Below are 14,631 nucleotides of genomic sequence, written 5' to 3' on the forward strand. Positions count from 1 at the left end.
CTGAGTCAGTGCCAAATACAAGAAGGGGGAGGTATGCAGTTGTATCAAATAAAGAATGAGCAATTTACATAGGCAAAAATCAGAGCAATTAGAAGCATTTGCACAAGGAATTAGACAAAGAATAAGAATGTGAGAGACAATTGCTTATTAAAGTGAGAAGACATAGTAAATGTTGATTTTTTTTAAACTTTAATTAGTGTCCTAAAATCTCTTCTGTTGCATATCTGCATTAAGCATCCCTACAGTTTAATATGCATTCCCAGTTACAACATTTCAAATCCACTTCTAATTGTACAGTGATTACTAAGGAGACATTTTCATGGATCATCTTATAAATGACAAAACAACATGAGACCAAAAAGGCAAGATGTTATCAGCTATTTTCATCATAAAGGGACCCCTGCCTGGTAAGAATCCTAAGTAGGCTGACAAAAAAGTCTGTTTTCCTTGATAGAAATTAATGAGTTCCTTATGGCAAAACTCAAGTAGGGGTGAGTGAATTATCTGAAGCAGTGTCTTTACCAGCAGACTACTGAGACATGTGGTTTAATGCCTATCGATATTGAAATATTGCCTATAATGTGGTAGTAGCAGAAAAATTATGTGCTTGTCCCCTCTTCCCTATTAGCTAATGCAGAGTTGGAAGCACTTTTGGTTAATCATTTTCTTACAGGTCTTGATTTAATTAAACATAGATATGTGTGAAGCAAGTTCTGAAGAAATGACTCCATTTGAACCTTCTCCCATTCCTTCAAACACCAAACTTCTTTCAGGTTTGAATTTCTTCATATAAAGACTCCCTGTCTCTTCAACACCAATGTGGATGTGGCTCTCTCATTCCCCATAACCCATGGATCTCTACCCACAAACCTTCCTACAGATCCAGTGTTCTCAACAATACTCCATTTAGGTCTCAGAATACTCCCGTGAATTCTCTACACCTCCTCCCTGAGAGTCTCACAAACCTTTGTACATCCTTACATACTCTAGGAGACACAAGACAGCCACAGTCTTCTTCCTGGAGGTTCGTGAGCCAGGAGGAGAGAGGAGCCTATTGGAGATTCATGGGGAAAATAGAGAGGATGGGAACCTATTGGAATGTTGCAGTGAATAAAGAAGAGACAAGGGAGATTATTTGAAGACATGGGTTGCAGGGAGGAAAGGGAAGGCTCACAGGGGGCAAATAGCTCACTGATTGCACGGATTTCCAATTTATCCAAAGAGCCCTGGGTGCAATTCAAGGTAATGGGTTTGATCTACACTGCTCTTTATGATTTGTTTTCTGGAAATCTTAGAAATAGTCCCATTATCTAACACAATATTTAAGATCAGTTTGAATGCTTGAGCTGAGAAGTTACTAGATGTGTATGTCTGGAACTGGGGCAATGGCATTCTCAAGGGAGGGTACTTGACTGGAGTTTCCCTCATCATCCCACAGACCCTGAATATCAAGGAACATTTCAATGAACAGTCTACAGCCCATCCCAAGTGTGCTCACGATGGTTGCCAAGGGAGCCACTTACACTCCCAGACACACCCACGGAGGAGGTGGTCATAGTTAGGCTCAAGGTACTAGGAAGTGCAAAGGAGTTGATCTTCTAGTGCTGCCAACCTGAGACCAGGGTTGTAAGTGGTTCCACTCACCACCTCAGCATCCCCTGGCATCTGGTCACGACTGGAAGAGTATTCACATCCAAGTTGAACTCCTTTTTGGCCCTTTGATGGCCTGTTTTAGTCCATGACTTAGCCCTCTGGCTAAGGTGCATCTTCTCTGGACTCCTTCTGGTGTAACAATATCCCTACCAGAGATCCATGCATCCCTTCTTGGGCTACTCCTCAACTCATTCTCTTGGCTCAGTCCTCACCCTCATCTGGGCTTAATAGTTTTTGTGTTTTTGTGTTCAACCTTGTGTTGAACAGCTGGGTCTGCTCCTTCAGATGTGCTACTATTTCTCTGGGCCTCTTACTACCTCCAAGCCCCTTGCGCTGTTTCCCAGTAGCCTGTGGTTAATACAGGCTCTCCCTCTGGTTTCCAGGCTTCTCCCTAGGCCCTCCCAGCTCCTTGCTCCTCCCCTGGAATGCTGAACTCCAGGACTGTCTCACAGTGCCCTGCCCCTTTTCCAGGGCACAACACAGGAACTAACTCCATCCCTGTGGCCCTTTTCTGCCTGCCTTCACCAGGCCCCTCCTAGAGAGCAGGAACTCCCTGCCTCTTCTCTCCTGAGTCTCTTCCACTCATTGAATTCTCTTCCTTCTCTATGTAGTTCTCTCTGACCCTTCCATGGCTGGGATCACTCATTTTAAATGAGTCCAGATGAGGATCAGCTGGGGTAAATTACTAGATCACAGCCAAGGCTGAGCCCAAGGCAGGTGTTGGGCCATGATCTGCGCTTTGCACCACCCATGCGCCAGGTATATCACTTTCTATACGTGTTCAACAATGCTCCCCTAGTGACACTAAAGATCTTATGCTTTGCAAAGAGACAATGCCTTAAGTTTAGTCTGAGGATAGACATTATCACATCCTCACGTTCTGCCTGACAGGTTGGGTAGAACTGAGTGGGTCAGTCTTTTATAGGAGAGCTCTTTTCACATTACTCTGTGAAATCCGCTTAGATCCACTGTTATGCACATTTGTAAACGCCTGTTGTTCATGCCTGTGGAAGCAGTATGTCAAATAAAGAGACAAAACAAACAATCTAGAAGAGTTATAGCTAGCAGCTACCAAGTTTTTTAAGACAGTAGAAGGGGTAGAAAACATGGAGGAAAATGACAGCAAAATGTGAAAAGTAACAACATAAAAAGGTAGAGGGTGTGTGTGTGTGGGGGGGCAGGGATAGAGGAAGAAAGAGGGGAACAAAGGCAAAAAAGAAGCAGAACCTGAAGAACATAGATTTTAAACCCAGGGTTCCTTCAAAGGGAGGGTCTCTACAGACGGCGTAAATCTGAAGCATGGGACTCAACTGGCTGCTCAAACATTTCTCATAATGTAATGATAAATACTAAGATGTGCTTCTGACTTGAGGAGAAGCAGGTTGCTAGAGTTGGACAGCGATTGATTGCACTGTCAAGGAAAAGCTTAAATGTCACAATATATTTATTTTTATTTATATTACAATGCTATTTGCATTGATAACACTGCTAGAAGTATCAAATGCCTGCCAAAAAGGCAAAGGACGGGCAGTTTCAGAGATTAAGAGGCACAGCTGAGACATGGTGGAAAGTATTTTTTCAGGGTTTAGTGCAGAGCAATGGCTCTGCTAGCATATGTTACAGCCACTGTATTTTTATTGTCCTTTCTCAAATAAACGTAAATAAATACCTATAATACAGCACTAGAAACGCGATTTAAAAAAATAAATAAGTCACATATTGGCAAAACAGAAAAAATTGGCTTTTAAAAACAGATTCATTTTGTACTAATCACAATTTAGAATTCATACTGATCTCAGGAAATAAATGAAGAAGTACAGCACACAGTTTTATTAAATATTAGAGAACAGGTTGCCAACTTTCTAACCAAACAAAACCGAACACCCTTGCCCCGCCCCTTCTCCGAGGCCCCGCCCTGCTCATTCCATCCCCCCTCCTTCCATCACTCGCTCTCCCCCACCCTCACTCACTCATTCATTTTCACCGGGCTAGGGAGGGTCCCTTTTCGACTGGGTGTTCCAGTTGAAACCGGACACCTGGCAACCCTAACAAAGAAACAGTGTTTGGATCCAGATCAGATTTATCTAGGCTATAGTGCTATATTTGGGTTAGAGTTTTGATTCCGAGTCAACGGCAATGAGCTGTTGTCATGAGATTTCATCTTAAAATGTCTGAAATCATGCAAGATCAACCGCAGTACTGCATTACAACCTCAGAAGAACAACCAATCTGGAGAAGTTCTAGCAATATCCACACCTGAAAAGAGGCTCCTTCTGGTTTTGCATCTGATTGAAACAGAAGGGTGAGTTTGAATCTGGGGTTTCAAATTTAAATACCCTGAAGTTTGGGACAGTTTCAAATCGTGTTTCAGTTTTGTCTCCTCTAAGGTAAAAAAGAAGAATTTCACCGCAGACAGTAATTTATCAGCACAGAAAGTTCGCAATCTAGAGGAATGTTATATAAAAGGATAATGCAATGAGAGCAAGAGCCAGGAGAAAGATATGAATTTTAAATGACTAACAAAATTTTGAGCCGGGTCTGCAATATAGCACAATTCATTGCTGAAAAAAAAATCAAAGTTTAAGTTGTGACTTGGGCTGGATTTACTTCCTGACTTAACTGATGAGTTTCATCACTTCACACTGCGATTAAAAATATTTGATATCATCACATTTTTCTTACAAAAATTTATCTATTGAAGGCACTTGGCTCTATTAATTCATATCTACATGCAGTGATGGCACTCAGCCTTCAGACTTATGCCTAACAACTATTTCATGCCTTTTCCTGTCTCATTACTGAAATATTTCCATCCTGAAGAGTATGAATTAAGAAATATGACTCTCATCAGCATAAATCCTCATGCACTGAGACAAGGATACACCTAACACTTGTAAAGAACAGAGTTTAAAAATCACCCTAACATCTATCATCATATTTTTAATCCTGGGATAGCTCTGTTGAAAACTGCCTTTAACAGTTAATATATACTGAACTAGATTGCACATGATGCACTTTTCGTTCAGAAAAACAAGAAAATACTGAATTAAATAGCTAAATTATCAGTGCCAACATACAGAATGCAGTTGCCAAGTCTAACAAAGAAGCATCAATATTTGTGTGTGTGACCATGGACCATTAAACACTATGTTCATCAGAGGACCTGTGCATATGACATAAGAACATAAAAATGGCCATACTGGTTGAGGCCAGTGGTCCATCTGGCCCAGTATGCTGTCTTCATCAGTGGTCAATGCCAGATGCTTCAGAGGGAATAAATAGAACAGGGCAATTATCAAGTGATCTATCCCTTGTCTTCCAGTCCTAGCATCAGTCACAGGTGTAGGGACACCGAGAGCATGGGATTGCATCCCTGATCATGCATCCCTGACATAGAAAGAACAGCACTCAATCTTCTGGTCCAAAAAAATAAAGGTTTTGAATATCTGAGACAGAATAGAAATTTCAAGTGATATTCTGTATCTGTTTCATAGTTTAATAGAATTTAAGGCCAGAAGGGGCCATTAGATCATCTAGTCTGACCTTCTTTATAGCACAGGCTGTGTTAGTTCACTTGGTATAGATGCTTGATTCTATGGATTTTTCCATGCCTTCCAATATTTCTATTGGAGCTGTTAGCACAATGGAAATCAAATAAGTTAAAGATTCACTGTATTCAAGATGTCATCTAAGAAAAGGTAAATGTATAAACGTCTGTGCATTGCTCCATCTGTGCACCATTGCCAAACTCCAAAATGGATTAGGCCAAACTGTAAAATGATCATTCTCTGACATCCTTGCCATCAGGCACCCAGGTGAAACCAAAGACAGCATCTCTCCAGAAAAGAATCAAACAGAAACTACACTCGATATGCATGAACAATTAAAACAAAAAATCCAGCAGATGCTCCTTTTATCCGCTATCCCCAAATGTAATTTATACAAGTACTGATTCAGGAAGGATGTTCTTTGTGAATTAGCATTTCAACATCAGCAAAACATCTGCCAAAAAAGTAAATTTAAGAAGTATTTGAGGAGATTTGAGGAGATATTACTGAAAAGTATGATCAGTGAAGAAATGTCACAGGCCTATGGGTAGGTAAGGGGGCAAACAGCAAAATAGTCACCCCCCCTTCCCATGGACTGGCAAATAACTTTCTGCTTTGTTGTACATGAAATTCAGAGCAAGTACCCACAGCATCTCTAACACAAACAAATTCCCATGCTCCATACATAGAAGCATATACAAATCAAGAATAAACAACTTTATGGACACAGGGGATACATATGCTCAATTAAAATAATGAAAATAAATCTCTGCAGTGCAGGATGCTAGCAGAATTTTAAAAACATATAATAGGATATTCTTTTGGCCCAAATGAGCAATAGAAATAAAAGAATAACACACATCCTTCATATGCAAGGAACAAGGGAAACATTCACATTAGAATAATACCACAAACCTTGAGAAAGGCCAAAACCTAAGAACTCCCACAGTATTTCCACATTGCTTTGTAAATGAGAGCTTGGGAAATACTTCAGGAAAGTATTCAAATACATCATTTCAAACCAAAACATTTGACAGTATTCACAACCACTTATATTTGTTTTCTGTGAACGTTCAGTACAATAGGTATGTTGTTCCAAAGGATATTTGTGAAAAGCAAAAGTCTTGAATATTTGTGTGACTGTGATTGTGCAAGTATGTGTGTTTGCATCTCCACCTTAAAATCTCCAATTTCCCATTCTGTTCATAAAAGTTTCAGCCATCCAATCAAAGAGCAGGAACAATACCATGTGAGCTATATGATCACTTATATACCACAACAAACAGCAAATAGCTGAAGACCAAATAGTTCATGAACATCCCTTAGGATGAAGTACATTTGTATACGATTGTCCAACACTTTTGAATCATTAACACATTTGTTAAATCAATGTCAGATAAAAAATTCACAAACCCCAAAGAACGGCTACATTCATGGAATAAATTATTTGCTATGAATAGTTCTTCCATCTGCACTGGTAAGTGACAGCATGATTCCAATTGATGGGTGCAGAGGTGAATATTTAAGAGGAGGGGAACATGCAAAACAAAAAAGCCAGCACTGCTTCTCAAAATTAACACTTTAGTATCAGGAACTGTGAATTTCCAAAGTTGTTAAGCACTTATTTATTAATCCATATAATACTTATCCATTAGCTGAAGCATACAAATGGTTAACAGATGACTCTTCAGAAGGGATGAATGCTATGGAGATGAACTACATAGACTAGATTCAAAGGAGGTCAACAGTAGGAAAAGATGATCACTTTTAAAGTTAAAGTTAATCAAAGAAGTGCCGTACATCAGCATAATCCAAATCTTCTGGGCATGCTTTGCAGTTAAGTGGCACCTGAATGGTTCATAGCACTATTCAAAATGGTGAAAGACATACTTCATAACCAAAGGAAGTTATACTGTATCAGTGAACGAAAAAATTGCCTTCCAACAAGTAATGAAGGTGCATAAGATAAAGGAGCCAGGGAAAAAATATATAAAGTATGCAAATTTAGGCACAGATCCTACAAACCCTCATATGTATCTTTAATCTTGTACATAAGCAATTCCATTGGCTTCAGTGGGACCACTCACATGCAGAAAACTAAGCCCATGTGTGTCTGCAGGATCAGTGCCAAAGAAGAGAAAATGAAGAGAATTAGAAACTAACTTCAGTTTTATTAAAGTATATTTTATAAATATATTAGTTATGTACTTGTAACATTTCAGATATGATATTAATATGGATGAGAAATAAGGGGCTACAAACACAGAAGTTTCTGAACTGCAAATCCTAAGAAACTGTACTTGTTTCAGAGAGATACTAACTACACATTTAGTTATAAGTACGGTAACATATCTATTGATTAAAATTACTTATTTTGGGATCCCAGCCACATCCCATCAGCATTATTTATTATATTTGGCATTGAGTATACTAATAATGACCAAGAAAATGTATGGGAAATTCACTAACAATTTCACTGCTCAGGCATTAATCATGATTATCCATTTCATGTCCTAAGAATAAACAAAGTAACACTGATGATAAACAATGCTGAAATCTTTGTGTGGCTGATTTTCACTTATTCTAAGGTCAACCAACTATCATGTGATACTCCAGCAAAACCCTGTCCATTATTGTTCAATTAATTACAACTTCAGAAAGCAAAGTAACCCAAAACCTCTAAATGGGTGGGGTGTGTGCATGCAGGTATGTCACATGCCCGCTTCTGTGTTCTGATGTACACAATGACACAGTTTACTACAATCCTACTGTTTTCTTTTTATTCTAACCTCTTGATGACAGTACATCTACTCAATGAAGGGTCTACTACAAGAGTTACATTAACACAGGCATACTGGTGAATAATTCCATTTATGGTCAATATTTTCATGGATAATTAATTCATTATGGAATAATCTTTAGGACAAGTATTTAGGTCACTGATGTGTCAACAGGAAAAAAGTTGTTTCAGATAATATTGTTCCCATTCAGAAAAAGCAATCAGTATACTTTCAGATACGGTAAACATGAGGGAGGTTTTGTGCATATCGAAGTCAGGATGAGGCAACTGGAACAAACAAACAAACAATCACAACACTGAAGTACAGGCCCAGATACTAGACAAAGTATTATTTTAGTCATCAAACAATCCAGTCCAGATCTGCTCACACCACCCACCAAAAACCAAGATATATATATGAAATGAAAGAAATTGGTAGAATTTGACCACACACACACACACATCTAGAAAACGATCGGCGTTTTCTCAATCTGTTTAAAGATGAATTTTTTCCAGATGGAACTGCAAAACTAATATCAGCCATAACTCAAAATATATGATCTCTCTTCCAGTTTTATTTCTGAGTGGTACCTCAGTGAGCATCAATAAGCTCCAACAGTACAACAGATCAAGGCCCTACTATAGTCCCATTAACACAGGGAAAATTAGATACAGCCTAAAAGAAAACAGAATCCAGATGGTGAATCCAGAAGGCTGTCCAACACTCAAAATACTGCTGAGAATAAAGAAACAAATGAATTAAATATCTCTAAAAGTCCAGTATCGCAAATGTTTATGAGCCTGGTGTTTATTGAAAGTCTGGTGCCATATGCTTTGTTTGGTCAATAGTTTTGTGGCCTCTGCAATAGAAATCTTTCCTCTGAAACAATTCATTTTTATAAGATTTTAGTATCTTGGTATTTTTGTCAACTACTGTAAATACATCAGTCCTCTGCTGCAAAATAATGAAGCTGAAAATTGTGCAATAATTGCACAGACTGATTTTTTCAACATTGTCCACACAAAAATTGAGCACCTCTATTTATGTCTCCAAATTGTTACATGTTGGGAACTTCCAAGATACTTTGACTCCCCACGCACACCAGGCCTAAGTTCTTTGAGCACTGCCAACAAGTCGGCTAAATCTTCTAGCTAGTGACCTATCGGATGATTTGTCAACCTACTGAGCTCTGGAACCAGAGATGGTATCTAGAAGCAGGGTCATTGTGGACAGAGATCTGGGCATGCTAAGCTAGTCTCCACCTTCGAGGTACCCTGGGGTCTTCCATAGCCAATGTTGTGCGAGGCCACTGGACTGAGACAGACTTTGTATCAAAAGCAAAAGTCTCATCAGTTAAGTACTGCTTCTAGCTCCTGCAGAATTTCAGAGAGAGGGGAGGAGCCAGTGCAGGAGAGCACTGGAAAGCCCTATCTGAGAAGCAGGATGTTTTGGAGTGATAGATTAGATTAGATTAGATAAAATAGATAGAATGATGCTGATTAGGAGATACGGTCCTGACAAAATCTTAGCTCTCACCTGTTATCAATCAACTTAAATATATCATAATTTCCTTCAAATAAACTAAATTAATTGTCCTTGATATTTCTCTCTATTAAAATTATTTGTATTTTTAAACATTCACTACTATTTTTTGTTGTCTTGGTGGAATTATTACCACCCCAAAAGAAAAAACTTCTAAAGCATGATAAAGGAATTACCGAACCCACTCAAAGTTAGATGATGCTCATTTATCTGTACAGAATTGTCTAGCAACAATAATAAAGTAAACTAAACAAAATGAACTACTGTAGTTAAGTATTACTGTAATTATTTCTTCTACAGCATTCTGAGAAATACATTAAACAAATGAACTGAAGTTCAATTATTCCCTTGTATCCAGAAAAGAGGGCAGAGGAAATTGAGATGAAAAATAATGGTATCTAGGCTACATTATATAGTTTAACTCACAGAAGACCAAAGGGAAACATTTAAGGTAAATTAGCTAATTTTTGTCTCAGTACCTTAAATCTGAAGCAGAATGTTACCATGGAAAACTCTTCCTGCCCACACTAGCATCTGAACAATGTATAATTCTTGATAGTTTGAAGTGTATAGCTGATATACAGCATCCATATGCTTTCACAGTGAAATTACTTTTTTTTAAAAGAAAAGGTATGCAACTCAAAGTGAAGAATGGGATTCAGAACAGAAGGAAAAGGAGAAGGAAGTCCCTAGACTGGAATTTCAGATGACTCCAGCAAGAATAAAATAGCCTTAAATGTACAAGCTGCCATGTTCATTTTCTTCAGCAACAAGACAACATACTTTTCCTGTCATTTTCTTGATCTCGAATATTAGAAGCATATTGCAAAGCCAGTCAGTTTCCTAAAATGCAGATTTAAGACTGAAATATACTGTATGGCTTTGTAAAGAACATTTGATATATAAAGATTTAAAATAACAGATTTTTTTTATTCTTGGTGAACTTGTCCAGCTGAACATTTCATCAATTTCTTTTGGTCTTGGAGGACTTATGGAAAAAGATATAGGACAGTGAAATCTGTTATTTCATATTCTTGTTACAATGCAAAAGTTCAATTTTCTCAAAACATTTGAACACAATTATAAACTTCAAAGAGTGATATTAAGAATAATATTAAGAAACAGAGTGGCATATATAACAAAGTGCATGGTCATAACTGTACTTACCCACCAAATGCCTGGATTGCATAAAACTTGGAAGCATCCAAAGAACTTCCACTTACTATTCGAGCCTTTAATGAAGAATAAAAAAAAGCTTAGTTACTCAGTTTCTGCCAAGAGATTTTGGATAGAATTTAACTGTATCGTACATATAACACCTAATATGAAAAATGTCAAGCAGGGTCAGCTCCAGGCCAAAGCTCCATTAATTTTTGCTTTGAAATACATGTGATTAGCATTCAGCATTTAGTGAAAAACACTGGTAAAACCCCGGAGAAGAGATCAGATATTGCCTCCCAAATATCACTTCCCTTTAAATCCCAGAGTATGTGCAGTATAGATGATAACTAGTCAGAGGCAAAAATCCAGACACCATGTTTGACAGTAGCAGACCCCTGTGTTGGCAACTATGATTTTATAAGATAAGCACAACAGTGAGGCTATCCTGTTTATAAATGCAACACATTTGGAATACACTCAAAGGAGAACAAAAGAATGGAAAGCTGGGAAACATGCACATTTCACAACTAAAATGAAGGAACCAAACAGATCAAATAAGTCACAAACAAACATCAACAAAATACACAACCCCTTAAGGAAATATGTGATTTTAAACCTTTTCATCCACAGAACTGCTATCTGAAAGAGAACCAGGAAGAGGGGGAATAAAGGTTAGATAAAACAGTCTCCAAGAAAATGTGTAAAGTTTTGAAAAAACTCTTACAATTCTAGCTTGCAAAAGTAGAAATGAAAGGAACAACAGAAGCTGAGTAACATATATGTTTAGTTTTCTTTAACATGATTGCTATGACAGTATACTTTGACAAGTGCAAAGATGTTTTAATATATAATGAACCACAGCTACTCACACAAGACTTTTTAGTCGTTAAAGATGTTTATGGTTATTTTATAAACTAGCACTTAATGATGTTCAAATCTAATGTCCAGCTCTGATACATTTACTAATACTAATGAATGCAAAGGTATTTTATTAAGGTAGGACAGAATGTTCATAAAAAGTGGTGATTTCGGATGTAGACTAAGGCTTTGTTCGCAAAGAAAAATAAAACTGCTCTTCAGTCATTTAATGGATATATTAAAATTACTATATTCTAACTATTCTGTTCTACCATGCAGACACAGGAAACTAAAAAAGGAAGGCCAATAATCACTATCATAATTTAATTGTGTGCTTTTTAAATGTATTATATATTATACAATCAGTTTCATAGTCACACAGGACTTTTCATGTCCACAATCAGATATAAAACATTTACGATGGAAAATGTATGTTTATTTCATTTTTTCAAATATTTAAAATGCTTATCGTTTCCTTGTACTAAATTATGTATATCACATCTTTCCATCAATAAGTTTCTCTTTCACATGCACAAAGTTTGTATTATGTATTTTGTAGATATAAATTTGCATTGTTATAATTGTCACCTTCACAAACTTTGCATTGTTTTTTCCAAGGAGTATGCACATTTTATACGTGCTCTCTAAATCATTTGGATTTTTTTCTATAGGATAAGCACTGCTCAGCATACTTTCACTACAAAACTATCCCTCACATTTTAGACATATTCTATGTTTCAAAGCCAATATAGCTTCTACACAGTAGATCAAACTCAAATACATATAATGCGGATGTACTAGCACAGACAGTGTGGTAGCCACAGGAAGGTGCAATTAAAGGTCCCCATCCTGAAAATATGCCCATGCTTTGTTTTAAGTCCATTGATTTAAATGGAACAACTCATGTGCTTAAAGTTAAGCATGTGCTTAGGTATGTGCATGATGGAGGCCAAAGGCAGCCATGTCCGTCTAGTTGTTTAGATAGTCTAACCTGTCTGATTATGTTTGATTTTAACATTAAAATATGTTTGAGCCTGGTTAGTAGTAGAGATGTGCCTGAGCCAAACCTGAATTCTCAGGAAGCTCAAGTCCAGATCCAAGATTTGCAGCTCTGACCCATCTCTTGTTAGTAATTAGAATCCACAGAACAAAGCTCTCTGGCACCATACTGCAGCTCCTATTTCCGCTCTCTCACATAGTACAAGCAATCCTATCATAAAGCATGTGTACAAAGGGGGGGAATGGTAAAGGTTGCCATGGCACTCACCTCCAAATTTCTTGACTTTTGTACAGAAACAATGTATTTGCATGATCAATCAAATACACAAGACATCACTAAACAAGTGAAGAATATTAGCCACACGTAGCGGAGGTCTCAGGACGTCCACCCATCACAATGGTTTCCTTTATAACTACATGCTTGATTACAAACATACACAAGCAGTGTGTCTGAACCAAAGTTGACTCCTTATGCCAACTGTGAATTTGGCCATTTAACTCAACAATATGAACTGCCCTGCCGCTTCTCTCACTTCACATGCTCAGGTTTTTCAGAAGCACTGAGTTTTATTAGAAATTTCTTCTTGGATTACCATTTTAGTCCCAAAGTTATCTCACTCACCCAGATCATCTATAGAAATTAACTCTCTTTGTTGTATTAATGAGAAATTTGTATTTGTGAAAGATGTTTGATTGGCAGGCTGGGCATAGCTGACCTATCTTTCTCCACGTAGCTAGCAGTGCAAGAAGGGCTAGCAATGCAAAGTGCTTCACATTCCTCCCACTGATGAGACTCAACCTTAGATTTGAGGGTTAACCTTTGTGGGTGAGAGGGGGATAGTTCAGTGTTCGGCTTCTCTGGGGTTTGTTTGTTTTTTTCCCCTAAAAAGTGTGCTAATTAATAGCAAGCACGGTGTGTGCGTTGTGATAGACACACTTATCCACCAGCAACTGTACTGATACCACAGTTTCCTAGAGCTGTAGCCCACTGAATGTCTATCAGATAGTAAAAAGAAAAAAGAAAAGGAGTACTTGTGGCACCTTAGAGACTAACCAGTTTATTTGAGCATGAGCTTTTGTGAGCTACAGCTCACTTCATCGGATGCATAGCATATCGTGGAAACTGCAGAAGACATTATATACACACAGAGACCATGAAACAAAACTTCCTCCCACCCCACTGTCCTGCTGCTAACAGCTTATCTAAAGTGATCATCAAGGAAGGCCATTTCTAGCACAAATCCAGGTTTTCTCACCCTTCCCCCCCCCCCCCACAGACACACATACAAACTCATTCTCCTGCTGGTAATAGCCCATCCCTCTTTGAAACCTCTCTTTATAATGCGCATGATAATCAAGGTGGGTCATTTCCAGCAATAATCCAGGTTTTCTCACCCCCCCCCACACACACCCCCCCCCCCTCCAAAAACCACACACACAGACTCACTCTCCTGCTGGCAATAGCTCATCTTACAATGTGCACAGCAATAATCCAAGTTTAACCAGAACGTCTTGGGGGGGGGGTTTGTAGGAAAAAAACAAGGGGAGATAGGCTACCTTGCATAATGACTTAGCCACTCCCAGTCTCTATTCAAGCCCAAATTAATAGTATCCAATTTGCAAATGAATTCCAATTCAGCAGTTTCTCGCTGGAGTCTTCAAATCCAGACTCCAGCGAGAAACTGCTGAATTGGAATTCATTTGCAAATTGGATACTATTAATTTGGGCTTGAATAGAGACTGGGAGTGGCTAAGTCATTATGCAAGGTAGCCTATCTCCCTTTGTTTTTTTCCTACAAACCCCCCCTCCCCCAAGACGTTCTGGTTAAACTTGGATTATTGCTGTGCACATTGTAAGATGAGCTATTGCCAGCAGGAGAGTGAGTTTGTGTGTGTGGTTTTTGGAGGGGGGTGTGTGTGTGTGGGGGGGGGGTGGTGGTGAGAAAACCTGGATTAGTGCTGGAAATGACCCACCTTGATTATCATGCGCATTATAAAGAGAGGTTTCAAAGAGGGATGGGCTATTACCAGCAGGAGAGTGAGTTTCTATGTGTGTCTGTGGGGGGGGGGGGGGAAGAGTGAGAAAACCT

At 38.4% G+C, this 14,631-nt stretch overlaps 1 protein-coding gene across 1 annotated transcript in view; it reads right to left on the reverse strand.

Moving 5' to 3' along the window:
* UNC13C (unc-13 homolog C) overlaps positions 1-14,631 on the reverse strand; it is a 397,169-nt gene that overhangs the window by 327,092 nt on the left and 55,446 nt on the right. The window contains exons 3-4 of the mRNA XM_074966314.1: positions 11,301-11,323; positions 10,691-10,755 (exon numbers count right to left, since the gene is read on the reverse strand). Of these exons, the coding sequence (XP_074822415.1) occupies positions 10,691-10,755; positions 11,301-11,323 (88 nt within the window). The remainder of the gene's footprint in view (positions 1-10,690; positions 10,756-11,300; positions 11,324-14,631) is intronic.

Source organism: Natator depressus, chromosome 10 (genome assembly GCF_965152275.1).
Source record: "Natator depressus isolate rNatDep1 chromosome 10, rNatDep2.hap1, whole genome shotgun sequence".
NCBI lineage: Eukaryota > Metazoa > Chordata > Testudines > Cheloniidae > Natator > Natator depressus.